Source organism: Xyrauchen texanus, chromosome 25 (genome assembly GCF_025860055.1).
Source record: "Xyrauchen texanus isolate HMW12.3.18 chromosome 25, RBS_HiC_50CHRs, whole genome shotgun sequence".
NCBI lineage: Eukaryota > Metazoa > Chordata > Actinopteri > Cypriniformes > Catostomidae > Xyrauchen > Xyrauchen texanus.
The window spans coordinates 22,132,224-22,158,698 of NC_068300.1; the positions used below are offsets into that span (position 1 = coordinate 22,132,224).

Genomic DNA, 26,475 nt, shown 5'->3' on the forward strand with positions numbered 1-26,475 from the left:
GGTAAACATTTAATGCTGTATTATTATTTGCAAGTAAAATGACTTTCAGTGGGATTATGGTTATTTCTGCTTGATGATTTCACATTGTTGGTACACTGGCCAGTTTTAAGGTGATGAAAGAGGCTTCACAAATTATTCATCAATTAACAGTTACAGACATAAAATTTAAGACATATAAATAGACTGCTGTCTTTTAAGAAATATATAATCCATCACTACCATTCACTTTCATAATATGGAAACTAAATTCACAGTATTTGGTGTAAAATCTCATTTTGTGTTCCATGAAGAAGAAAGCTATTGGTGGTGCACCGATCAGGAAATTTGAGGCCGATACCTGTCTCTGAATTGTTTTTACTCTAAGATTGTAAAAAATAGTTTTTTCTAAAAGTGCCATTTGCCACACTTTTGCAAGTTATATGCTGCAGTTATATGTTTATGCGCCACTCAGTAAAAGTATGGTAACACTTTACAAAAAGGTTCCAGTTGTTAACATCATTTAACAACATTACTTTAGTCAACATGAACTAATGAACTTAATGTCAGTTACAACATATACCAATACATTTTTAAAATCAAAAATGTTATTAGTTAATGCACATTAATGCACTATGAACTAACAATGAACAATTGTATTTTTATTAACTAACATTATGATTAACAAATGCTGTAAAATTATACTGTTCATTGTTTGTTCATGATACCTAATGCATTAACTAATGTGAAAGCAATTAAAACTTTGTATTAAGTGCTACCAAAATTTTATTAATTGTGAATTGATAGCATATATTTGTATTGAAAACTGTTATTAATAGTGCTTTTGTTAATATCAAAAGGTCATTGTGACATACTGGTAACCAAATACCATGAGAGCATCACACACATCAGAGATACATTCAAAAATAAGAAAAATATATCCATTACAAGCCCTAAGACGTCTTTGGCGTCTTGTTGTAGCACAAATCACTAATTAAGCAGATGTGGTGCCGTTATTGAATATGAAACAGTTACATCTGTTATTAGTGGTATTGTGACCAACATTAATCTGATTTAAATTGGAATTTGATGATGAGATATTGAGATCACCTGGTGCATGTCTGATTGACATAGTGAGTGAGCATATTGAAGGGAGTGAAGCTAAAAGAGCTCATGATCGCTCAAACAGTCTCTATCGCTCAACACAACTCGTGTTAAATCACATGTACCGGTACTCGTATTTGCGTGTTAATTTGTTGCTTCATTCATTTTTATACCCGTTAGCAGCCTCTTTATCCTCTTCCTGCTCACTGTGCAACGAGTCAGAATAACTACCGTAATGACTCTAGAAAATGGGCAACTCTTAATATTTGTACACATGTAATTCTTACATTTTTAAACACAAAACGTTATAATTTCATCATGTCTGAAAGTTTACATTTGTGAATGCTTAGAATTGCCAACAACCTCCAAAGGACACTCTGTCATGCTTCAAGGCACTGACATGCATAGAATAGGGGCAGCAGGGTCACAAGCCCCTGCTCCTGTCATACTCAAATCAAAAGGGGCCCTTTTGGTCGTCCAGAAAAAAGGGAAGTTAATTAAATTAAAATAGTTGAAACAAAATGAAAATCTCATCATAATCTCACAATAACAGTAATAATGAGATTTCTTTGTTAATCGCATGCATTTTAAAAGGAAATTAAGCGGAGATGCATTTAAGAGCACGTGCTATAGCAGATCGGGGCGGATTCAAATAGCAAGTGATCCTCCCTATGCCCTATCATACTTTCCGAACTGCAGAGCCCTTGAAGTGGGTACTCTGAAGGAAACATGGCATTACTGTATGAATGTACCCGTCGCTAACAGTCTTGGGGAAGGGCCCTCTGAGAAAAGATGAAATTTCTCACTTTCGTTTAGAATGAGCTTTTGAGTGGCACCACCTCCTGTAGGAGTGCCCTTCAAGGAAGCAAAAAATGTAGTTTTGAATTCATCCTGGAACATCGAAGTGCCGTTACCTCAGATGAGTAACAGGTCAGATAAAAAGTCCACTCCATGTATAATGTTGTAAGTTCATCAAATGAATAATACTTGATTGTTACTTCATTTCCGACATCGCGTACCAGTAATGTAGACAGATTTATTAATTATAATGGGAGCGGTTGTGTTGCTTTCAGTGATATAAATCAAATTAGTTTTTTATAGAATATTGACATAAACTGAAGGAGCTGTCAGGTTCAGCAAAAGCCAGTTTGGTGTTGTTGAAACTAATAAGCCATTAGACTAATCACTTTCAGAAAAATACCATTAGGCTACCACAGTACTGCTGCTTCCTATACTCATATTACTTAGTCTGCGAAGAGCATCAACTCCCTACTGGGGCACCATCATACAATGGGGGGCCACCAGAAACTTACTCGCATGTTATACGTTATTTAAGGACCCTGTAGCATTCGTGTAACACATTCGTTCGCCACACGTTTTCTCATCATGCACCATGTTACCAGGGTATGCCATGGTACTGAATGATTGATCATGTTCATATTTCATTATACTGTCATGGTAATCCAAGGTACTTTAAAAAATACCATGGTTTTACTATGACACATGTAATAAACATGGGGTTATCATAGACCATGTCTGAAAAGGAATAAATAAATAAATAAATAAAAGTGTATTACCATGGTGCTGTTTGTTAAATACTGCAACAAAATATGCTATTATTTGTAATAAAGGAAAAATGGGAAAATGTATGTACAGTATATACTGTATATACAAGAAAATGGTTAAATACTCAAAAGGCAAAGAAATTAGTTAAGTATTTATAATTACTACTAATTCAAAGTAAAGAAAAAATCAATGCCCTTTTTTATTCATCCAACCATGTCCCTGCTAAGGTCTGTGCATGACACTGTGTAGGGCTGAGCAAGTGCTCATTCATTAGAGGAACAGTGTATGTGTGATTCCCTGCAAAGATTGGTCATGATTCTAGGCACAATCCGCCGATCACGGATTTAAGACAAATATCGGCAGATTTCGATCGGTGCACCCCTAAAAGCTATATGTGTTTGAAATGACAGTGAGTAAACCACAACAGAATTTTAATTTTTGGGTAAAATATCCCTTTAAGAATCATGCACCTGTTGAGACAGGAAGCACCATCATATCCTCCTGCAGCATATAGCAGCCCATGCAGTACCGCCACACCTAAACAGCTCCTCCTCGTTCCCATGGAGACCTCAGGCTGCCACGCATTGGTTACTGGATCATACGACTCTACAGTTGCCAAATCAGAGGTGCCATCATACCTGATTTGTGAAAAGGAGAGTGAATCTAATGATCTACCTACACAAGTAATGACATGTCACGTTTGAACTGTCATTAATCACCGAAATTACATTATTTATCAACACCTGACACATTTCCTAACTAGTCTTGGAACTCTTGATTATCTCAGCAGTGGAGTACCAGTGGGATACATGCTTGTGATCGATGACAAGTTAATAACTACTGTATATCCCAACAGACTGCAGTATGAAGCCTGACAATGACTTACTAATAAACAGGCCTAAATGGAATCTGCACCCGCAGAATTCCAGACAAAGCACAAGATTTCAGCAGAATTTGAACACCTGTTTTTCAAAGAGATTTACACATTCCCACCTTTTCATTGTTTAACAATAGACTTCCAATAAAGCTTTTACTCTAAGCATGTTCAAACCAATTCCACAGATTTCTGCTGATTTCCCTCAAAATTAGACGTTTATAGGCTAGTTGGAAAATGTGTTTGGAAAAGTAACTGAGAAACCCAGACTCATTCTTAAAAACTTTGCACTCTTCCACCTTAATTTGGAACTATATTACAAAAAAGCAACTGAACTGTATTTTCTGATACAGCTTTGGCCAATGGGGCTTTACAGTTTGCGTACCCGCCCACAGCGTAGAGCTTATTTCCAATAGCAGACACACCAACTCGTGCCCGCCGTGTTGACATGGAAGCCACCATGTGCCAGCGGTCTGTCCTGGTGTCATAGGCCTCACAGTCTCCATGAATAGCAAAAAGACTGCCTCCACCTGAGAAATGCAAAGAAACCAATTTTAAAGCAGGGATGGCAACTGGCAGCCCACAGTGTTGTTGAATATGGCAGTCGGTATGACAATACAGAGGATTGATTGTTAATTGGAAAGGGATTATGTAAAGATTGCATTTAGGCTATAATGATATTACAACTATTCACCAGAAGAGGTCGCTTGTTCTTAGCAGAACTGCTGATCACTGTAGGATTCTAACAGGAGAAAAAATGTTGGTCCTGGCCACCTTCAAAGTCGCCCATCCCTGGTTTAAAGCAACTGGCATGAACAAACTGTTCTGATGACCAAAGTTCCCTTTAATATTTGTTCTTGCTGAGAAAAACCTAATTATATAAACCTGATATATACTGAATTTAAATTTAAAATATTATGTAAAATATTATTAATGAATATAAATCCTTTATTTATATAATTTACAGTTGAAGTCAGAGGTTTACATACGCCTTAGCCAAATACATACATTTAAACTCAAGATATTTAATCATACAAAACATTCCCTGTGTTAGGGCAGTTAGGATCACTACTTTATTTTAAGACTGTGAAATGTCAGAATAATAGTGGAGAGAATTATTTATTTTAGCTTTAATTTCTTCTGAAGTTTACATACACTTTGTTAGTATTTGGTAGCATTGCCTTTAAATTGTTTAACTTGGGTCAAACATTTTGGGTAGCCTTCCACATGGTTCTCAATATAAGTTGCTGGAATTTTGGCCAATTCCTCCAGACAGAACTGGTGTAACTGAGTCAGGTTTGTAGGCCTCCTTGCTCACACATGGTTTTTTAAGTTCAGCCCACAAATTTTCAATTGGATTGAGGTCAGGGCTTTGTGATGGCCACTCCAATACTTTGACTTTGTTGTCCTTAAGCCATTTTGCCACAACTTTGGAGTTGTGCTTAGGTCATTGCCCATTTGGAAGACCCATTTGCGATGAGCTTTAAATTCCTGACTGATGTCTTGAGATGTTGCTTCAATATATACATATCATTTCTCACGATGCCATCTATTTTGTGAAGTGCAACAGTCCCTCCTGGAGCAAAGCACCACCACAACATGATGCTGCCACCCCATGCTTCAGGCTTGCAAGCCTCACCTTTTTTCCTCCAAATATAACGATGGTCATTATGGCCAATCAGTAAAAATGTTGTTAACAAAAGTAAGAACTTTGTCCCCATGTTCACTTCCAAAATGTAGTCTGGCTTTTTTATGGTGGGTTTGGAGCAGTGACTTCTTCCTTGTGGAGCAGCCTTCCAGATTATATCGATAAAGGACAAATTTTACTGTGGATATAGATACATGTCTACCTGTTTCCTCTAGCAGCTTCACAAGGTCCTTAGCTGTTGTTCTGGGATTGATTTGCACTTTTTGCACCAAACTACGTTCATCTCTAGGAGACAGAATGCGTCCTCTTCCTGAGCAGTACGATTGGTCCTATGGTGTTTATAAACTCAGCTAAAAAAAAAAGGTCTTCTTTTATTAACAGCCAATTTAACATGTGTAAATATTTGTATGAACATAAAAAGAATCAACAACTAAGACATAAACTGAGTTTCTAGTGACTAACAGAAAATGAGTAATGTGCCACTTTTTCAAAATCAAAAGTAACAGTCAGTGTCTAACATTAGTTGTCATGTGTTCTCTTAAAAAATTATTATAATTTTTTTCTCGTTAAGATAATGAAAAATTAAGATGCATGACCTCTATGTGTCGCAATGAATTTGAAATACACTGTTTTTGGATGTTCTTATCTTCCAAAAAATCTGAGCTGCGTATTTCTGCACAAGATTACTCACAGCTTTAGTTCAGCTTAGGGGCGATTCTAGGGTCAGTGGATTATCGGGGTTTAGCCCAGATCTCTGTGGAGATGTATGAGAAGGGCCATTTCTAGCTGTATTCGGTATAAGCAGCCGCTTAGGGCCCACGAGCCACCAGGGGGCTATGCAAAGCAAGGTCGGTTTTTAATTTTTTATTTAAATATTTGGATAATAGTTATTTATTGTTTTTTTTTTAAGTAATTTATTGTTAATTTATATAGTTATTTATTGTAAAAAATTAATTTTGTGTAGTTAATATATTCCAAATTTGTTGAAGACTCTATTGTGGTGTCATTCTTCAGTGGGCCTGGATCCGGGAGATGGGGGCCTCAAAGTAAAAAATTATCTTTGTGCCCCCATCTGCTCAGAAACAGCCCTGCTTGAGGCAGTCATTTGATGAAATAGCGAATAGAATAAAGGTAACACTTTACAATAAGTTTCCATTTGTTAACATGAACTAACAATGAACAATGCTTTTATTTTATTTATTAATGTTAGTTCATGTTAATTTCAAAATATAGTAATACATTTTTAAAAATCACAAGCTGTGTAGGTTAAAGGGGTCATGACATGAGAAATAAAATGTTCCTTGATCGTTTGACATACATGTTCATTGTACTAGAAAAACATACTGCAAGTTTCAGAACTGAAAACTTCCTCAACAGAAAAGAGCATTTATTTAAACCAAGCTGCAAAAACGGCTTGTTTAGAATTTGTGGAACTTGTGACGTCACAAGAATCAAATAAATTTGCATATGCAACGCCTATTTTTTTGTCATTGCCCTGCCCACCAGTCAGTCACTGAAGAGGTGACAGATGGGCCTGTCATGGGAGATTTATACTAAGTGGACTTACACAGGACATATTCACTAGATGAACAGCTTTGAACATTATCATACATTTCGTACTGCTTTTAAAAGACACGGTGTCAAGTTATACCTCTACAATGGAGACCCCCACTGTGTTTCATTCAGCTGTGCTGCCTTGCTTTTATGATGTTTGGAAGGCATCCTGGACCATTCTTGCACCCATCTGTGATATTTTTAATTGTTGGTATTTTGTAAACATGCACTCGATGGACATCTTTGATCATTTTGATGCAATTCCATAAACTTCTTGTGAAACAGTCACAATATGATTCAAGTTTTGCAAAGGAAATATTATTGAAAGATGGGGCAGTAAAAATTGGACTATTGGACAAAAAAGTAAGTAACCAATTTCATTTATGAATATTTCATATTTCATGACAGTTTATGTTGTACTTGAGTGAACAGTTTACTACATTCAGATGAAATGTATTGGGTAATTTATGTTAACCCTGAATTGTAGTTTTAATGTTGTGTGGAGTAGGTTCATTTTCTTTGGATTGCGTTTCAAATATGGCTGTATTGGAAGGGCTGTATGATGTTAGCCAATTACAACATTGGGCGTTTACATTGAAGTCTTAAAGGGCCAGGCAGCTTAAAACCGAGTGTTTCAGACAGAGGGCAAGAGACATGGTGGAAAATTATTATATATGAATAAACTTTGGTGCAACAACAAAAAAAAAATGTAATAGCATTCTAAGTGGACCTCAGAGAATATAATACAATTATTTTAATAATGACCCATTAAACATAGGTTAATGCAATTAATTTTTATTTTATTAACAAACATTAACAAATGAATAAATGCTGTAAAAAAAACGATTGTTCATTGTTAGTTCATGATATCTAATGTATTATCTTCTAATCCAACTAACGAATGGAACCTTATTGTAAAGTGTTACCGAATTCACTTTAAAGGTGGCATTTTTTTTATAAATCTTTAAATATTACTGAAACTAAAACTAAAAGGTCCCACTAACCTCAACCTCAGATATGCTCAAAGATCAGAAGCTGAGTGCGTTTAACATGTTCTGTGCTTTAAAACGTGATTTAAAAACATTATTTTGTCAATTTTGGCTTTCTCTTGTTCAACGCACATTAGCCTATTATTGATTCCTTGGGTGTTCTAAGTTAGTTTAGAAGATAGCAGGCTGTAAATAGGCTATAATGGTGCTTACAAGAAAAAAATTTGATTTGCCAAAATTTGCGAGGTTAATGGCATTGTGTCTTAATAAACCAAAACATGAATGTCCTGGCTTGTTATGTAATGTTTGTAAATTCCACTGACACATCTGTATATATTACAATTTGTTTTCAGGGTTATCTAAATATTTGGTTCTTGCTGCATCTTGATGGACCAACTTCACACAGTTTTAATGTCTCAACAAGACATTTTGACCATTCACACACTGGAAAGCAGCCACCAACAAGCAGCAAGTGCGTACTGAATTTGGTATTATTGATACAGTACCAAGACCGGTATCATTAATTTATAAAAATATTACTAGTATCGACTTGATACAGATGCACTGGTTCTCTTGACATCACTACAAGATGATAAAACATTCTTTACTGAAAACGGTGGTAGCCCACCTCTAGTGCCACATATGGTTTAGCTTCAGTGGGCTAAAAATTAAACACTATCCATTTTAAGTCCGAATTTAAAATATGTGGGTTTTCCCCACATTATTTTTTTGTCTAAATTCTGTACAGAATTTGTATCTTTCTGCATGAGACCAACATGCGTTGTGTGCAGCATAAAGGGATTTGCTCATGATCACTTCCCTAGAGCAGTGGTTCTCAAAGTGTGGTCTCCGGACACCAGGGGGTCCGAAACCCATAGCCAGGGGGTTTGTGAAATAATTTGCTATAAATTATACAATTGTGCTGTATTAATAAAAAGTGCATATTTTTACGCCATTAAAACAAGCATATTGTGTCCATTACTCCCACCCACGTTAGCTTTGGGCTGATAGAAATTCTGATATGATTGTAACACATCACATCAATCTGTCATGAATCACTCAGAAAATTAAAAAAAACTCTTCACTCAGGGCGCAACAAACCATACCTGCTGCTGCTTAACTTGGCTTATTACCTAGCTAACAGGCGAGCATGGAGAAATATTTGAGTAAGTCCACACTGTCAAGTGACGCAAAGCCCAAACCAGCTAAATTGAGAAAATATAGCGACAATTATATAGAGGATTGTTTTATTGAGAACATCGACGGCAGACCAAAATGCATCATGTGTCTTCAGGTGCTAGTGAACGGAGCCATGAAGCCCACCAAGCTAAAGTGGCATCTGATTACAAAGCACCCAGAATATAAGGGCAAAACAAAATAATTTTTCAGTTGAAAGAGTGGGGAATACATCCAATACAATACAAAACAGATGGTGAACCTGGCCACAACTTCAGAGAATGCACAAAAGGCTTCTTATTTGGTGGCTCAACAGATTGCTAAAAATAAGAAGCCACAAACAACTGCACAAGAACTCATATTCAAGCTATGCTTTGTACAAAAGCAGCTAATAAACTGAAAGCTATACCTCTCAAATGACACCATGAGGAGGAGGGCTCATTTGCATGTGGAGAATGATTTTAGAGTCTGGCTGTCATCCATCACTCCAAGAATAATCATAATGTGTTGTGAGAGAGAGGCTCACCCATCTCATTAGTTTAGGTGAGCTCATCAAGTGAGTTATTGTTAATTGTGAGATAAGAATGTGATGTAGCCTAATGCAAATATTTAAATAAAAAAATTCTGAATAGGCTTAATTACTATGATGTGTTCTGATCATTTCTGTTAATGATTTGTTCATGATTTGTTGTTTGTTCTCCCAATGATTTGAAGGAGAAATAAGTTTTAAAGCGTTTTTTAAGCATTATTTTAAAGTTGAAGCACTTAAATGAGTAACCTTATGAAAGTAACCTTAAATTAGTCATTTTAAATGTTTGGGTTTATTAGGACTATGCCAGTCTTGCTACTGTTGATTTCATGAAAGCTTTTAAGATCAATTACTTCAAAAGTATAAATGCTGTTGAGTCCAAATGCAATTTTAATAAAATGACCCTCTGTTTGAAAGTATATAAGTGGTAATAAAATGATTCAAACTGAAATGTGTTTCTGTTTAACACTATGAAACAGGTCTGAAGTATAATACAAATAGTTACAATGGCATCTAAGAGTACAAATGGAAGTAAGCATATGCTTAATCAGTGTTATGATTATGAGGGAAAATGTTCTTCCCTGTAACGGCCCCAAAAAGTTTGAGAACCAATGCCCTAGAGTGAATAAGTGAATAGCTCTGATTTACAGACCTACGGCAAAGAGAACCGGGCTGGCACCCTCACAACGCCGTGGACGGGTACGGCTGTTGCTGAGCACGCCTCTCTGCTCAGGCATCAGGTGATACTTCAGAGCCTCGATCAGCAGGTCTTTGCACTCAGAGTGGTGTCGCACCAGCAGCTCTGTATCCACGTTACTCATGAGAAAGTCTCTTGTCAGCAGGGGTAGCCGCACACACTTCATCAGCTGAAGAGAGATGGAAGAAAATAGTGAGAGGTGAGATTGGTGTGTGTGTGCTTTAAAAAGGCATCTGGCAATACAAAGAGAGGGGATAGAAAATGTGCATAATCCATAATCCTATAAGCATTCATTCTATGATTTACTCTGTTAAAGGAATAGTTCTCCCAAAAAGGTTAATTCTCTCATAATTTACTCACCCTCATGCCATCCCAGAACTGAATGACTTTCTTCTGCAGAACACAAACAAAGATTTATAGAAAAACATCGTAGCTCTGTAGGTGCAAACACTGCAAGTGAATGGTGGTCAGAACTTTAAAGGTCCAAAAAGCATATAAATGCACCATAAAGTAATCCATAATACTTGAATGGTGTAATCCATGTCTTCTGAAGATATATGATAGGTGTGGGTAAGAATCAGATCAATATTTAAGTCCTTTTTTACTATTTTATACTTTTTCTTTTGTTTTTGGCAATTCGCATTCTTCATGCATATCATCACCTAATGAGCAGGGAGGAGAATTTATGGTAAAAAGGAATTAAATATAGATTTGTTTCTCACCCACACCTATCATATCTTCAGAAGACAAGGACTAAATCACTGGAGACGCATTTAGGTGATTTTTGGAGCGTTTAAATTCTGCACACAAGAATTTCACCTACTGTTGCACTTGTGTACATGGTAGTGTGAAAATAAAGTGATTTGATTTGAGTTAATTGATTTGGTCAATATTCACTTGCATTGAAAGGACTAACAGATCACAGACATTCTTCTAAAAATCTTCAACAGAAGAAAGTCATACACATCTGGGATGGCATGAATGTGAGTAAATTATGAGAGAATTTTCAGTTTTGGGTGAACTATCCCTTTAAAAGCAGAGTAGGACAGGTGGAAACACACTCACACGGGGCACTTGTTGCCTCCGCCCATCAATGTCATGCTTGACCCAGCTCAGCACGGCCCTGTACACCTCCTCCTCAGATGGGACGTTCAGGTTGTCACTGGAGATCAGATCCAGCACCTGCAGAAATCACAAGAAACCAACATGATGTCACAGTGACTATTTAATTTTTTAACAGTTTAGTTCCCTCAAAAGTGAAAATTCTTTCATCATCTATTCAACCTCATGTTGTTCCAAACCCATATGACTTTCTATCTTCCATGGTACACAAAAGGAGATTATACACATAAGTTAGCCTCAGTCACCATTCATTTTTTTAAAAAAAAAAATATATTTTTTTACAAAATGAAAGTGTTGACAGAATTTAATAGATATTCCTGGTTTTATTGTGAATGATTCATCAGTGAATGTTATTACAAAGGCAAAAATATTTAGAATATTTCTGTTTTAAATAAAACAGGGTTTTTTTATTTTTATAAAAACAACCTTTCTTTTAGAGACTACCTTTCAAAATCCAATCAATTACCCATGGATAAAATCAAGTCCTGCCCTACACCTTTTTTTTTGAATATCAGTTTTTCTTGAAAAATACTGTATGTCACATTACGGAAGTCAAATAGTTTGCAAATGCAATTTCATGTTAACTTGAAACCTCTAGGATCGTTTTTTATTTTATTTTAAAATACTTTCTTTTCTTCTATCCTAGTTTAATGTGCAGGGATACAACTGTAAGCCATTCATAAGTTTATTTGGCAAAGTGTGAAAATACTGTGGTGCTTTCAAAAACATTGCTCAGTTTGTTGGAGCATTCTGACAAGTCAACAGTGGCACAATCATTTATGTGAGTTTGTGTCGGGACTATCTGTACTTTATTATAACTGGAATTCTGCTTTGTGTCGATAGTGCTGCAGATATCACACACTCCACCTTTGTGTGATATAAGAGGATGGGTCGATGCCCCCAGGGCTACTACACACATTACAAGGCCAGATTTGACCAGCCAAATACATGGAGAGTAGTATTAAGAATTACAGCCTCGACAGCTGCCGCAATTAGTGTAATACTATCACACCACCAGCTGCAATAAACAAACACAACTCTCTGCCTGCCTTGCACACTGCACAACAACAGTCTTTACGCCATCCCCATCACTGATTGTTTGTTTATTTGTGGCAGAGGGCACAGTTGCCATGGATACAAGAAAACATTTGTCTCCCAGGTCATCAAGCTTGGAGCTGGCTTCAAAACCCAGAGGGCATAGACTCAAATAGGAGCCACCAACAAGCAACAGCTGTTGAGAGAGAGAGAGAGAGAGAGACAGCGGTCATGAACTTGCTAATGGTTGTCTCCAATTAGTCTCTAAACAGCAGGGGGATTTCACAGAATCAAGCAACCTTTCAAAGCAGAGAGACACTAACAGCACTGGCACTCAGATTATTCAAAAGAACTTGTTTCTGTGACAAGAGCCGATTAGAGCTGATGAAATTAGTGTCGTATGAGAGCAGGGACTGGTTTCTCTTGATAAGCTGCCTGAACTCCTCACTGACAGGCTGTTGCTACTGCATATTCAAGTGGATGATTGAAACTGTACTGTAGAAACCTCCAGAGGCACTGAGTGACACAAGGTGCTGATGCAATGCATTTATTTCAGTGACACAGCAGTGTAACAAGTTCAGACATATTAGCTTTGATGAGTCAGAGAAGAGTCATTCATGTTCTTGAAGATCATGAGGCTAGTTTAACCATGTCTTCGGTTAGATTAGATTTTTTCCTTCATTGAAGCAGTACAAGGCTTGATGACTTTTCCTACATTTGCCATCTGAACACACAAAAATAAATGATTCTATGAATCTAGGTGCTAAGTCTTCTCTTTGTAACACCATGGTCAAGTTTGACTGCGTACATAAAAAGGATGCTAAACATTTACAAATATTAATCTTTGAAAATATCTAAATATATACATAGTAAATATATAACTTAGTTACAACATTGGTCTACAGTGACCAGGCAGCATATGTGGATAACTGCAGTCATCTACAGGTTAAAATGGTCATTTCATGTAATGTTTATTTTTTTCCTTCCCAGCAGATGGAAAGCAGATGCTCCAAAATGCATGATACATTTTGATAAAAAAAAATCATATTAAATGAAGTGAATGCTATTAATTAACTGAAAGTGATACAAAATGTGTTTATTTTATATGAAAACAAATAGTGTAATTAGTCATTTAGATTTAAATTAGGTCTAAATACCATAGAATTCCTAAATAAATGGATCAATTTACTCATTACTTTAGTGAAGTTAGTTTTATTATATAACATTTCGTTACAGAAATAAAATACATGATTACTGTATCTGGTCATATTTGACTAGGAATACTAGGAGTGTCGAAGACTGTAGAAGGGTTCAAAGAGAACTCCTCAAATCATGTCCAACAATCCAGCAGCGAAGGTCAAGTTGGTACTAGGGATGTCGCAATAATAACATTTCAGTAGTTGGTACTAAAACCAGTAAAATTTCACATTTCCCGATTCCAATTTCGATTACACAGCAAAAGCGAACATGCTATTGAAAACACACTTTTATTTTAAATATAAATATTAATCTATTTTAAATCTGTTTCATTTATTATAACAGCCCTCAAGAATTTCCAGATTAATTAAACAAAAGTCAAACAGTGTTCAGGTACCAAATTGTATCTATCGATACTGCAGAAAGACTGTATCATTACATCGTTATCGTTTTTCTCTCAAAAAGTTGTTAACCTTAATTGATTTGTAGAAAGTTTTTACAAGTAATTTAATGTCTTTCATTCGGATTAAGTCAGTTTCATTGAGCCAACATAATTTAGTTGGATTAGGTCAAATTAATGTACTATAGTCAGGGTTGGAGAGTAACGAAATACATGTAATGGGATTACGTATTTAAAATACTAAATATACGTAACTGTATTCCACTACAGTTACAATTTAAATAATTGGTAATTAGATAATTAAATAAAGTTATATTCAAAAAGTATTTTAATTACTGAAGAGATTACTTTGCATTTTATTGTCATTTGTTTCATTTAATATTTAGTCCTTTCAGATGGAAAACATTTATACATAAATGATGCGATCCAAAGTGCATTTGAACAGCGGTGAAACACTTTCTTATGATGTGTTACATTCATACGAGCAGACAGAGAAGTTTGAAGTATGTTTGGAGCAGAAGAAATAGAAATAAACCTTGTGTAAATTGTCAGCTTTACTCTAAGCTCTAATGTTAATTCTAGCCATTTTAAATGCACGTTACCAGGCAGGATCATATTTTTTTATCAAGAAAATCATGTTGGATCATAATTTCTTTTTTTTCTAGTAAGACCTTTGATATTATGGCAAAAATCGCATTCTTGATTTTTGCATTGATTTCCTGTAAAATATCTAAAAATCCTTAAAACAAGATACTTTTTATTTAAACAACACTGTATAAGATATTTAGGGTTTTCAGAGAATGTATTTTTAACATGTGTATTTTGTCTTACTGTACTGGCAGAGTTTTTATAGTCAAAACAAGTGAAAAAAAATCTACCAGTGCTGAAGACGTAATCCAAAGTATTTAGAATGTTTTACTGACCTTGAGTAATCTAACGGAATACGTTACAAATTACATTTTACAGCAAATATTCTGTAATCTGTAGTGGAACATTTCAAAAGTAACCCTTCCCACCCTGACTATAGTAGTTTGAAATCAACTTCATTAGGTTCATCAAACTCAATTTACTAAGGTTTATTTAATACAGTTTCTTAGGTTGGTCCAACATTTATTTTAATAATCATTAGTATATGCCAGGTGAACAAGTGGAAGGACAGTGAAACTGTTGCACTATCAATTTAATAGCAACTGCTTATAGAACTAAGCAGGCCTCAAATAAAGTCTCACTTGAAAGTGAACATCCATTCACTGTCATTAACAATTTTTATTGATTCCAAACTCAATCAAAACAATCAGCACATGAAAACACGGAATCAACTTTCATCAAAATCCCCCAACCCAACACACATCCCAGTGGCCAGACACTGAATAATAACAGACAAACATACAAGCCGACAGTCGAAGAAAATACTCACTATATACACCAAAAACTGCCCAAAATGAAAAAGAAAAAGGGTTCCACACATCAATCCATCACATACACAGAATTTAAACTGTCCCTCTCCACTGTTCCTCCCTGGCAACCCTCTAAGAAGGCCAAATAAGTGCCCCACTTCTTGTCAAAGGCACCCAAGCTGCCCAGCCATCTATGCGTAATTTTTTCAAAGACTGCAACTCTTCCCAATTTGGGGCATCACTCATGAAATGAGAGTAATATAATGACAGTAATGCCATACATTGTAAAGAAGTCAAAGTAAAAACAAAATCATTAGAAATTTAGAACATGTTAGAATGCATTCGAGAACATTTACCATTCCAGATAAAGGATTTAGCTATACTATCAAATTGTTTAAATGGGGAACTTCAATAGGGAGAGACTGTAATAGGTAGTTACATTTTGGAATAACATTAACCTTCCCAATCATAGATAAATGTAATGAAGCCCACCTGCCAACATCACTCGAAAACCTTTTATTAAAGGGTCAAAATGAACTCTGAAAAATCACATAAATTAGCTGAGAATAAAATACCCAAATACTTAATGCCCTGTTTGGGCCACTGAAAGGCGCCTGGCTGAAAAGCCTTTACTGGGCAGTACACTGTCAGAGTCAAAGCTTCAGATTTAGACCATTTAACTCTGTATCCCAAAAATTTCGAAAAGGTATTGATAATTCTGTGGAAACAAGGCATAGATCAAGTAGGGTTGGAGACAAATAATAAAATATAATCTGCATAAAGCAAAAGCTTATGCGTCATACCTCCCGTCACCACCCCTGGAAAATCATCCTCCTTTCTTATTCCGGCTGCTAATGGTTCCAGTGCAGGACCGAACAATAATGGGGAAAGAGGGCAATCCTGCCGGGTGCCCCTATCCAGAGTAAAATAATTTGTTTGTACCGCTGCTACAGGGTGTCTATAAAGTAGCTTAATCCATCCAATAAAAGTATTTCTGAACCCATATATTTCCAAAATCTTAAAAAAATATCATATATTGATAATACCATATCAAATGTCCGTTTGGCGTCAAGTGAGATGGCTGCGACCGGAGTCTGATCTTTCGCCACTGACCACATGATATTGATGAAATGCCTAATGTTATCAAAAGAGCTGCGGCCCTGAATAAACCCCACCTGATCTATATGTATAAGAGATCTCATAACTTTACTTGATTGGTTAGCCAGAATTTTTGACAACATTTTTACATATAGCTGGATCAGGGAAATTGGACAGTAACATTTAACACTCACTTGGATCTTTGTCCTTTTTAAGAATCAGACTGATCCGGGCTTGTGTCATGAATGGGGGAAACTTTCCATTCTTTAGTGATTCCGTATAAACTTCTAACAAAACTGGAGCCAATTCTGCAGCATAAGATCTAAAAAATTCAGTTGCAAAACCATCTGGCCCCGGAGCCTTGCCTGTAGGTAAGGCCTTAATTACCTCGTCCAGCTCCTCCAAAGTTATCTCAGAAACAAGATCATTTTTTTGCTCAGTCATCAATTTAATGGTTCCACTAATTTTCTAATATCTTCATCAGTAGATGAAGACTGAACTATAAAGATCAAGATAGAACTCATTAAAGGCATTATTAATATCAATGGCCGAGGTAAAAATTTCACCACCAGCAGATTTCACTAAGGGAATGTAGAAAACGAATTTAGAAAGTATGACTGTATTGCCCTGAATAGCCAAATCTCCACCTTCCGTGACAAAATAGTTTTATATCTGTATTTCAATCAGGTCAATTCTCTAAGTCCATCAGACAACAGTCGGCTCTTCAACTCTGCCTCCGCACTTATAATATTTCCTTCCAACTCCACGAGTTCTTGTGCTTTGGATTTTTTGGTGAATGAGGCATACTGTATGATCCGGCCCCTAAGAACCCCCCTGAGTGCCTCAAAAGCCACACCCACAGAAGATATTGAGGACCAGTTGGTCTCCATATAAACATTGAATTCGGCCTTTAACATTTGTTGAAAATCAGGATTTTGCAAAAGGGATACATTAAAGTGCCAACTATATCATTTCTTTTTCTCCATATATGGCAACACCTCTAAACTCACCAGTGCATTATCTGAGACTAAAATGTTTCCAATTGAGCAATCAACAAAAGATAAAATGAGGGATTTAGATATAAAAAAAAACAATTCTAGAATAAATCTTATTGACTATGCAACATTTAGAGGGGAAATTTAAAGTGTCATCATTCTCACACCATTATATCTAAGGATATTTGTTATGCTAAATTTAGAAGGGAATTTAGGGTCTCGAAATATGTGAGCTATGAACTAAATTAAACTGTCCTTATTGTGCATTATTAGGTCATGAAATGTATAATGGAATTAGTTGCGTTCGACAACCATTATAAATTAGATAAATTACAAATAACTAGATTATTTGTCTGAATAAATTCTCCACCACTATAATCGTAATACAACGTATCCGCTCACAATTTCTACTGTAAGGAATTAGCTTTAATAAGTGAATTATGATTAATTCACTTATTGGAGTGATATAATTCTCATGGCTTATTGAAAATAATATCACACGTATTTAGGTACAAATCTGAAGTGAAATCTTTTAGAAACAGGGATGAGATTATTTATCAAAATATACCACAGTCATTCCTCTTTGAATACAGACACCGCTATAAACATAAATCTAATCTAACAAATATATACATAAGACAGGTTGGTGAGAAGAGTGACATAATGTGAAATAAATTATCAATTCAGTGATTATGAACTTTATGATGTCTGTTGACAATACCGGAAGAACCATTTACCCTTCTTTGCGTCTACATTGATTTGCTATCGGATTACCCAATGTATTTAATAAATACACCAGCGCTTTGAGCACAATATTGGAGATGTACTTGCATGTTGTGGTTTTTCCTTGCATTATTTGTGTTGCTTGGTTCTTGGTCAAAAGTTTGTTCCGTCAATGTTTTGGACCTCTGTAATATCGAAGAGATATTGTCTGTATGATTGATGAGGTTGGCTTTGAAGAGAGGCCTTCTCATGGACCATAGAGAGTGAGAGGGTTTCTCGGGACTTTGAGTCGAATTACAACTAAAACAATAATGACTCTTCCCAATTTATCATTAATCTGTTTGAGAAATTTTAAATGTAGATGCTTATTTATCAATATAATGACTCCCCTGCTCTTACTTGAGCCAGCACTAAAGAAAATATGTCCACCCCATATCTTCCCAAATTTTTCAGCTTCCTGCGGACAAAGATGAGTAACACAATATCATATTTCTTCCGTAAAAGAAAAGATATAACCTTCCTTCTTTTTATGGGGTGCCACGTCCCACTCACATTCCATGTGGAGAGAGACAATCCACTCATATTAACATTTTTATATAATATAAAGAATATATTGTGTTTCAAAACAAAATTATAAAGACCGCATTTCAGCATTAGTGCTACAATAAAACCCTGAACAAAACAAACAGAAAAATAACAGCACCAACAGGCATCGATCCCTCTAAACTCAAAGAGTTCATGCATGCCTACGAGAGCCCCCACAACAACTTTGCTGTCGGCTTGCTCAAGTCCGGTGCTTCTGTACAAATTTAGTGAGGCAAAATTACAGAACAGAAGAAAATCTATAAAACAAACTCCAGCCAATAGGTGGAACCAGCACAAAAAGAAACAAAACAGGCCTCCCGGTTCCTCAGATGGTCCAGTATATATTTAACGAGTTACTCAGATGCCACATAAGAAACACACCATGATTTCCTCAGTTCATCAACACTAAAAAGATATCGCTTGTTGTAGGCATGTAGATATTTTGCTGTCATCCTTATCACTGGCCGGAAACTTCAGTGTAAAAACGATCTTCCGTCAATGCAAAGGTTTTTGAAGGAGTGTTATTCCACAAAACAAACTCAAGGCGCTAGGCGGAACCAACAAAAAAAAAAAATAAATGGTGCCCAGCTTCATAAGACAGCCAGAGTAAGTACAGCGAGTCAATCCACTCATATAAGAAACACTAAATGGCTTACTCACTCCAATGTTTTTATGAAGGACAGTGCTTGCTTGGGGCATAAAAATACATTGTGGCCAATATTTGTCTCTATTCTCAGTTTGGCCTGGAACATCAGGGCAAAAGCCATTGATGAAAAGTTCCATTGATGTAAAAGTTTCTTGCATTCCTTAAATTGACCACGTTTCTCTCTTCTCAAACTGACAAAGTCTGGGAACAAGAAAATATTGTGATTCTTCCAAGAAAACTTTCCTTTGCTCCTCGCCTCGCGTAACACAAGATCTTTATCGGATGAACTCAGAAATTTGGCCAGGATTGATCGGGGTCTGTCTCCCTCAGCTGATCTGCAAGCCGGGACTCTGTGAGCTTGCTTGATTTCCAGCTTATTGCCCGTTATGTCGAGCAGACTCGGAAAGAGTTCATCTAGGAACTTCACCATATCTCTGCCCTCCTCATGCTCAGGATTTCCATTAATTCGGATGTTATTCCTACCGCTCCTATTGGTGCTGGTGAATTATCAGATAATTCCTTTTCCGATGACTCCAGATAATCTATCTGCTTCTCAACACCTGTCACTCTTGTAACCAACTCAGAGAATTTTGTTTCCGTCACCGTAATTGATTGACGCTTTACAGCGAGATCTTCTAAGTCAGCAACGACTTTTGTCAGCATCACAAACATGTTGGACAGTTGACACTGAATTTCCCTGGCCGCACCATTCAAATCAAGTCCCCGGACCACAGGCCCGTCAGAGGTATCAGCTTGAGCATGTAAGTGTCTTTAAATATCTCCAGAGCCCAAGAATTTAGGATTTTTTTGAAAGAGCAAATATGTAGCAGGGTGTACCAAATCTCACCGGATTATAACACAAACATAATTAAAAACCAGCAAAATACACAGAGCTTGTCGCTCACACATCCGGTCCTCGCATGGCATCACGTGAGTCCCTGTGAACTTCCATTCTCAACCTTAGCACAAGGGAGAAACCCCCACTTTAACATCAGAAAGTCCAGCATAACAGAATATTAAACATTAACAAATCTCCTCCTTTTCTAATCTTGCTCAAAAAGGCATTTTCAACATTTATTCTCCCTAACCAGTTCCATGCAAAGCATGCTGGGAAATGAAATCCCCTGTCCAGTTTAATCAATGCTACATTAACACCACAAAAGTATTCATGTAGTCCCAACTCAAATGGATTAAGAAAACTTCCATTTAACAAATTTAAATGGATATATTGTGTTGCTTAAGTTAATTTTAACTTGAAGAAGCAGCAAAATACTTTTATGAGTGTTGTTTCAGTATTGACTTGGTACCAAAGTACCACTACTTTTGACATTTCTAGTAGGTACCAAGCACTTTTTTCCAGGGATTATTAAAACACCAAGGTTTCCCAGAAGATAGATCAGCTCGATCACAAGAAGGCTGATAGGGCGGATCTAAAGATTCTGTTTTTAAAATGTTCAAAGCCAATGTGAAAGGAAGTAGTGTCAGTAACATATATAATTAGAAATCTGCAGCCAAAACCATTTTCCTCCAAGGATTGTTATGTCTTTGCTCCCCAGCACTTTATGCATCATTTAATGGGTACAATTTACACAGCTCTTTATCTATATCCTTAATAAATCTATTCTTGTATAATCCTCTTGAACATATTTTAATTCATAATAATTTTTACTTTTTTTATTATGACCTGGTCCTAGGGTGATTAAAGAGACAGTTCACCCAAAAATTAAAATTCTGTCCTTATTTACTCATCCTGTTGTCCAAGCCCATATGATGTGGAACACAAAAGGTAAATTTTTTTCATATAATGAAAGTGAACTGGGTCTATCAATCTCCCTAAAGCACCATACATTTCTGTGTCTGTCCCTCAAACCAAGCTGACATATGGCTTCAAAAGGCATATTTTGTGTGTGTGTGTGTGTTTGCAGGTGGGAAAGCTGCAGTCCGAATTAACTTTCATTATATGGAAAAGAGTAGAAAGGATATATTTAAAAAATACCCCAGTTTGTGTTCCACGGAAGAAAGTTATAATGGTTTGAAATAAACACAATAAATAATAACACCAGAATTCTAATTTTTGGTTAAACTTTAACCTCCTTACTCTCCGAAAGTTTCACCTCACCTGTTTCAAAGGTAGCAGCATAAACTCCTCAGTCTTCGACACCTCCACAAAGTGCTGCAGGACATATTTATGGGCCGACTTGAGCAGGTCACTGCAGGAGTGAGTGTCTGCAAAGCCACGGATGCCTAGGCAGTTGGAGGGGTCCAGTTGGCTGAGGAGGAATTTACAGCAGGCATCTCTCACTCCATTGAGTTGTAGGAGACTAGCTGCAGGCAGGAGGGTCTGTTTGCGGTTTTCACACAAGATGAAGCCAGAGTCACTCATATATACTTTACAGCAAGAGTGACATATTATATATGCAACATATACACTTAGCGACCACTTTACTAGCTACACCTGTACACCTACTTATTCCTGCGATTATACAATCATCTAATCATGTGGCAGCAGTGCAATGCATAAAATCATTCAGATATAGGTCAAGATCTTCAGTTAATGTTTACATTAACCATCAGAATGGGGAAAACAAATTTGATCTCAGGGATTTCCACCATGGCATGATGGTTGGTGCCAGACGGGCAGGTTTGAGTAGTTCTGTAATTGCTGATCTCCTGGGAATGCACAGCACGTCAAACCTTGAGGCGGATGTGCTACAACAGCAGAAGACCACGTCGGGTTCGACTTCTGTCAGCCAATAACATAAAGCAGAGGCTGCAGTGGGCCTACCATCTGTGTACCTCAGCATAAATCGAGATTCATCAGACCAGGCTATGTTTTTCCAGTCTTTAACTGTCCAGTTGTGGTGAGCCTGTGCCTACTGCAGCCTCAGCTTTCTGTTCTTGGATGACAGTGGAACCACGTGGTCTTCTGTTGTAGCCCATCCGCCTCAAGGTTTGAAATGTTGTGCATTCTTAGATGCTATTCTGCTCACTACAATTGTACAGAGTAGTTATCGGAGTTACTGGAGCCTTTATGTCAACTCAAACAAATCTGGACATTCTCCGTTGACCTCTCTCATCAACAAGGCATTTCTGTTCACAGAACAGCTGCTCAATGGATGTGTTGACTGTAGTCAAGGAAAATTCCAGAAGATCAGCAGTTACAAAAATGCTCAAACCAGCCCATCTGCCATAAAAAACTTGCCACTGTCGAAATCACTGAGATTCAATTTTAAATTTTAAAGATTAAATTTCCCCATTCTGATGGTTGATATGAACATTCACTAAAGCTCCTGACCTGTATCTGCATGATGTTATGCATTGTACTGCTGCCACATGATTGGCTGATTAGATAATTGCATGAATAAGCAGGTGTACAGGTGTTCCTCAAAAGTGTTCAGTGAGTGTATACCTATATCACATATACTACAAGAGAATAATTAAGTAAAAATAGAGGGAAGTAAATCTGAATTTAGGGAAAATCATTAAGGCTTTCTTTGTTTAATCAGATCAAATGGAGTGAAATTCTTGTAAACTAGCTGCCAGTTTTTGGTTCTGATCACACACACATCTGCCTTTTTTAGCAGCACAGGTCTCAGAAGACTGTATACATTTGCAAAGATGCAAATTCTTAGTTTGCATAAACCATTTAAAAATACCATTTTACTTAATGCCTCACTGAGCAAACATGATAACAACCTGATACAGATGCAGTGTCATTGTGAATATACAGGCCTGAAAAGAAAAAATGCTCTTCAAAAGTCACTGAAGGTGACGTACCTGCACGTTTCCTTCACCTACTACAATCTCGGCAGTGTAAGCGTACTGCACCAGCTGCTCTAGGGCCTGAGAGTCAATATCATGCAGGGTCACGTGGGTCTGACGGCTCTCTGACATCTCATCTGCACATTCACAACACAAACACGCACACACGCATGAACCAGGTAATTTCAAACAGCACTTTACTTGCTTTATAGGAGCATCTGATATATTTAGGCAGGTGTTAGGCAGGTGGTTGAGGGTTTGATTATTTTGTAATCACTGGTGAGACATACAATAACTTGATGAAGATAAACTAGATAGGTAAAGTTTGTCATGACAAACTTTAATGTTGGACTTGACTTAACAGTTTAAAATAATTAATACCCTAACCCTAAGTCTGGCTCAACATTTAGACAAATAATGTAAGACAGACAGACAAACCTACTTATTTCAAAGCTTTAACTAGCTATTATTTTTCATCAGAATGTTTATGATAGTAAAGCAACTTAAGTTATGACATGTATAATGAGTTTAAGGTTGAAGCATTGAAAGAAGATATTGTATGGTAAATTCAGGATAGTCATGGCTTTGATCAGCCCACACTGTCCTGACACATACCATCACACTCTAGTCTGAGGTGCAGTGGGATTGATGAGCAATAGGAAAAACCAGACACCTTCTGAACTGAGACCAGGACAGGGAAGAGAATAAAGCATGGGAAAAACAACAGAACATGACAAAAGGCAGGAATGAAATGCTTGTAATTGAGGTAATGTACACATTGGAATTCATACTGAAGTATTGTCACGGTTCCGGGAGTTCACTGATTGTTCCCAGGGGAATGCTGATCATGCCACTAATTAGCGTGCTAGCAGCACCTGGTTCTCTGCTGATTCACAGCCTACTTAATCCCTTCATTGTGTCAGTATCTTTGCTAGATTGTTGATAAGTAACTTACCTCGCTCTCTCTGCCTAGTTGGTCCTGTCTCGTGTATCTGTTTGGTTGCCCGTCTCTGCCTGCGTGTTGGGAGTGCGGTTACCTTCCAGTTTGCTGTACGCTTATTTTCTGTGCTCACAACTTTTCTACAGAGGATTCCTCATCTCTGCCCGCATGTTGGGAGTGTGTTACCTTCCATGGATATGATGGCGTCACAGCTCGATGAGCTCACCTCTGTCGTTCAACAACTCCCGATCCTGGTCTCACTCAGAAAGCGCCCTCGCCGGCTCTGGTGGTTCCCCACGTTTCTGGATGCTGAGAGGCTTATATTCATCATCCAACTCGTTCTCAGGTGAGGCGGGATCCTGCAGCACTTTCCTTTCAGAAAGTTCCTTGTTTTTCACTTTACAACCCTCTGCTTTCCTGTTGGAGACAATGAAGGTGGTTTGTGTTATCACACTCCTCACCGGACGGGCAGGTGAATGGGGAGCCTCCTTGTGGGATAACAGACATCCCTGCTGTGCTTCATTTCATGCCTTCTCCATGGAGCTCCGCCGAGTGTTCGATCGCTCGGCTCAAGGTCAGGAGGTGGTAAGGGTCTTATCAGGACTCTCAGTTGGATGTACCGATCACTACCCACACCCTCAGTGGCAGGCCCTTGACCGTCATCACCCAGTCCACCAAGCCAGTCCCCTTCATCTCTGAAAATCCAACAGAGCATTTAAATAAAAATTACTCCTGCAAGGCTTTGCAGAGGTTTCTGGGGTTTGCTAATTTCTATCGTAGGTTTATTCAGAATTTAAGGCTACTCGCTGCGCCTCTGATGGATCTCACCTCCACCCGCACTGATTTTTGCGCTCTTCCTTCGATGGAAAGATGCATCCGTGTGCCTTTTTTCGCACTGCTTAACACCAGCAGAATGGAACTACAATGTCAGTAACAGATTATTGCTAGCTGTCCGGCTGGATTTGGGCGAGTGCCGTCATTGGTTAGAGGGTTCGGTGGTACCTTTCGTGGTCTGGACTGATAATAAGAACCTAGAGTACATTCGTAGCAGCAAACATCTGGGCACTATTTTTTACTCTCTTTAATTTCGTCCTCTTGTATCGCCCGGCTCTAAAAATATCAAGCCCGACTCATTGTCTCGATCTCCACCATCCTACCGGATACCATTCTACCCACCTGTAGAATGTCAAGTCGAGTGGTGGGCATGATATCCTGGGAGGTGGAGGCTAAAGTCTGTGCTGCGCTAAAAAACACAGCGTCCCCCGCTACATGCCCAGCTATAGATGTGCCACTCATCCAACGTCACTTGTCATCCAGGGGCGACTCGCACCCAGACACTCATTAGACAGCGATTCTGGTGGACGGTTTGTAGCCTCTAGCCCTGTTCATGTGAATAATAAGACCTCCTGTAACCCCCCGGCTAGTCTCCTCCAACCGCTGTCTAAGGAGTCGGTCTAAGCCCCCATCTTATGTATGCTGTCAGAAGGTTTGGTTGACCCCAATTTGAGTCCCCAAATTTCCTATATCCATTAGTCTGGTGTTGGTCTGTCTTAAGTTACCTCCTTACCTCAAATGCATTCATCCTGTCTTTTGATGTCTCCAAAATGAAATCGGTTTTACGTTCCAATTTACATGCCACCACACCCGTCCCACCTCCTCCACATCTAATTGAAGGCTCTCCGTCGTATACGGTCAGGAGACTGATCGATGTCAGGCAGAGGCGCAGAGGTTCTGGAGAGTACAGTGATTTGGTCTGTTTGTTTTGTTATTTCTCTCCCTAATGTGTCTCAGGTGCTGTCGGCATGCATGATCAGTGTTTACATGGGAACCCTGATTGTCCCCAGGGGAATGCTGATCATGCCACTAATTAGCGTGCTAGCAGCACCTGGTTCTCAGCTGATTCACTGCCTACTTAATCCCTTTGTTGTGCCAGTATCTTTGATAGATTGTTGTTGGGTGTGAAGTAACTTACCTTGCACTCTCTTCCTAGTTAGTCCTGTATCGTGTATCTGTTTGGTTGCCCATCTCTGCCCACGTGTTGGTAGTGCGGTTACCTTCCAGTTTGCTGTACACTTATTGTCTGCACTCACGACTTTTCAACGGATGATTCCTCGCCTCTGCCCGTGTGTCGGGAGTGTGGTTACTTTCTAGTTTGCTGTGTGCTTGTTCTTTAAACTCACAACTCTTCAACTGAGGATTCCTCACGGATCTACACACTGCGCTGCCACAGTGCGCACGCATCAATGATCACCTATCTCCTGCTTACTGCAGCCGGTGCTGGGTTCTCCACTCTTGACCAGCCAGTTGATGTTCCAGTTTATTGTTAATAAATACTTTGAGCTGCTCCTCTGCTCTTGGGTATCTTTGTCTTGCTTACTGACAGGTATAAAATACAATTTAAGGTTTATGAATCAACAAGCAACTAAAATGTGGCAAATTGTTTTTATTATTTTAATACAAAT

General features: G+C 37.8%; 1 protein-coding gene across 4 annotated transcripts in view; it reads right to left on the bottom strand.

Moving 5' to 3' along the window:
- Positions 1–26,475, bottom strand: part of klhl17 (kelch-like family member 17) — a 37,998-nt gene that overhangs the window by 4,565 nt on the left and 6,958 nt on the right. For 2 of the 4 annotated variants that reach the window (XM_052092025.1, XM_052092026.1), the window contains exons 3-8: positions 23,089–23,210; positions 21,431–21,652; positions 11,179–11,295; positions 10,069–10,282; positions 3,906–4,050; positions 3,117–3,284 (exon numbers count right to left, since the gene is read on the bottom strand). In XM_052092025.1, the coding sequence (XP_051947985.1) occupies positions 3,117–3,284; positions 3,906–4,050; positions 10,069–10,282; positions 11,179–11,295; positions 21,431–21,652; positions 23,089–23,210 (988 nt within the window). Of the gene's footprint in view, positions 1–3,116; positions 3,285–3,905; positions 4,051–10,068; positions 10,283–11,178; positions 11,296–21,430; positions 21,653–23,088; positions 26,390–26,475 lie in introns of all 4 variants that reach the window. The other 2 variants (XM_052092027.1, XM_052092029.1) reach the window with 2 other exon arrangements.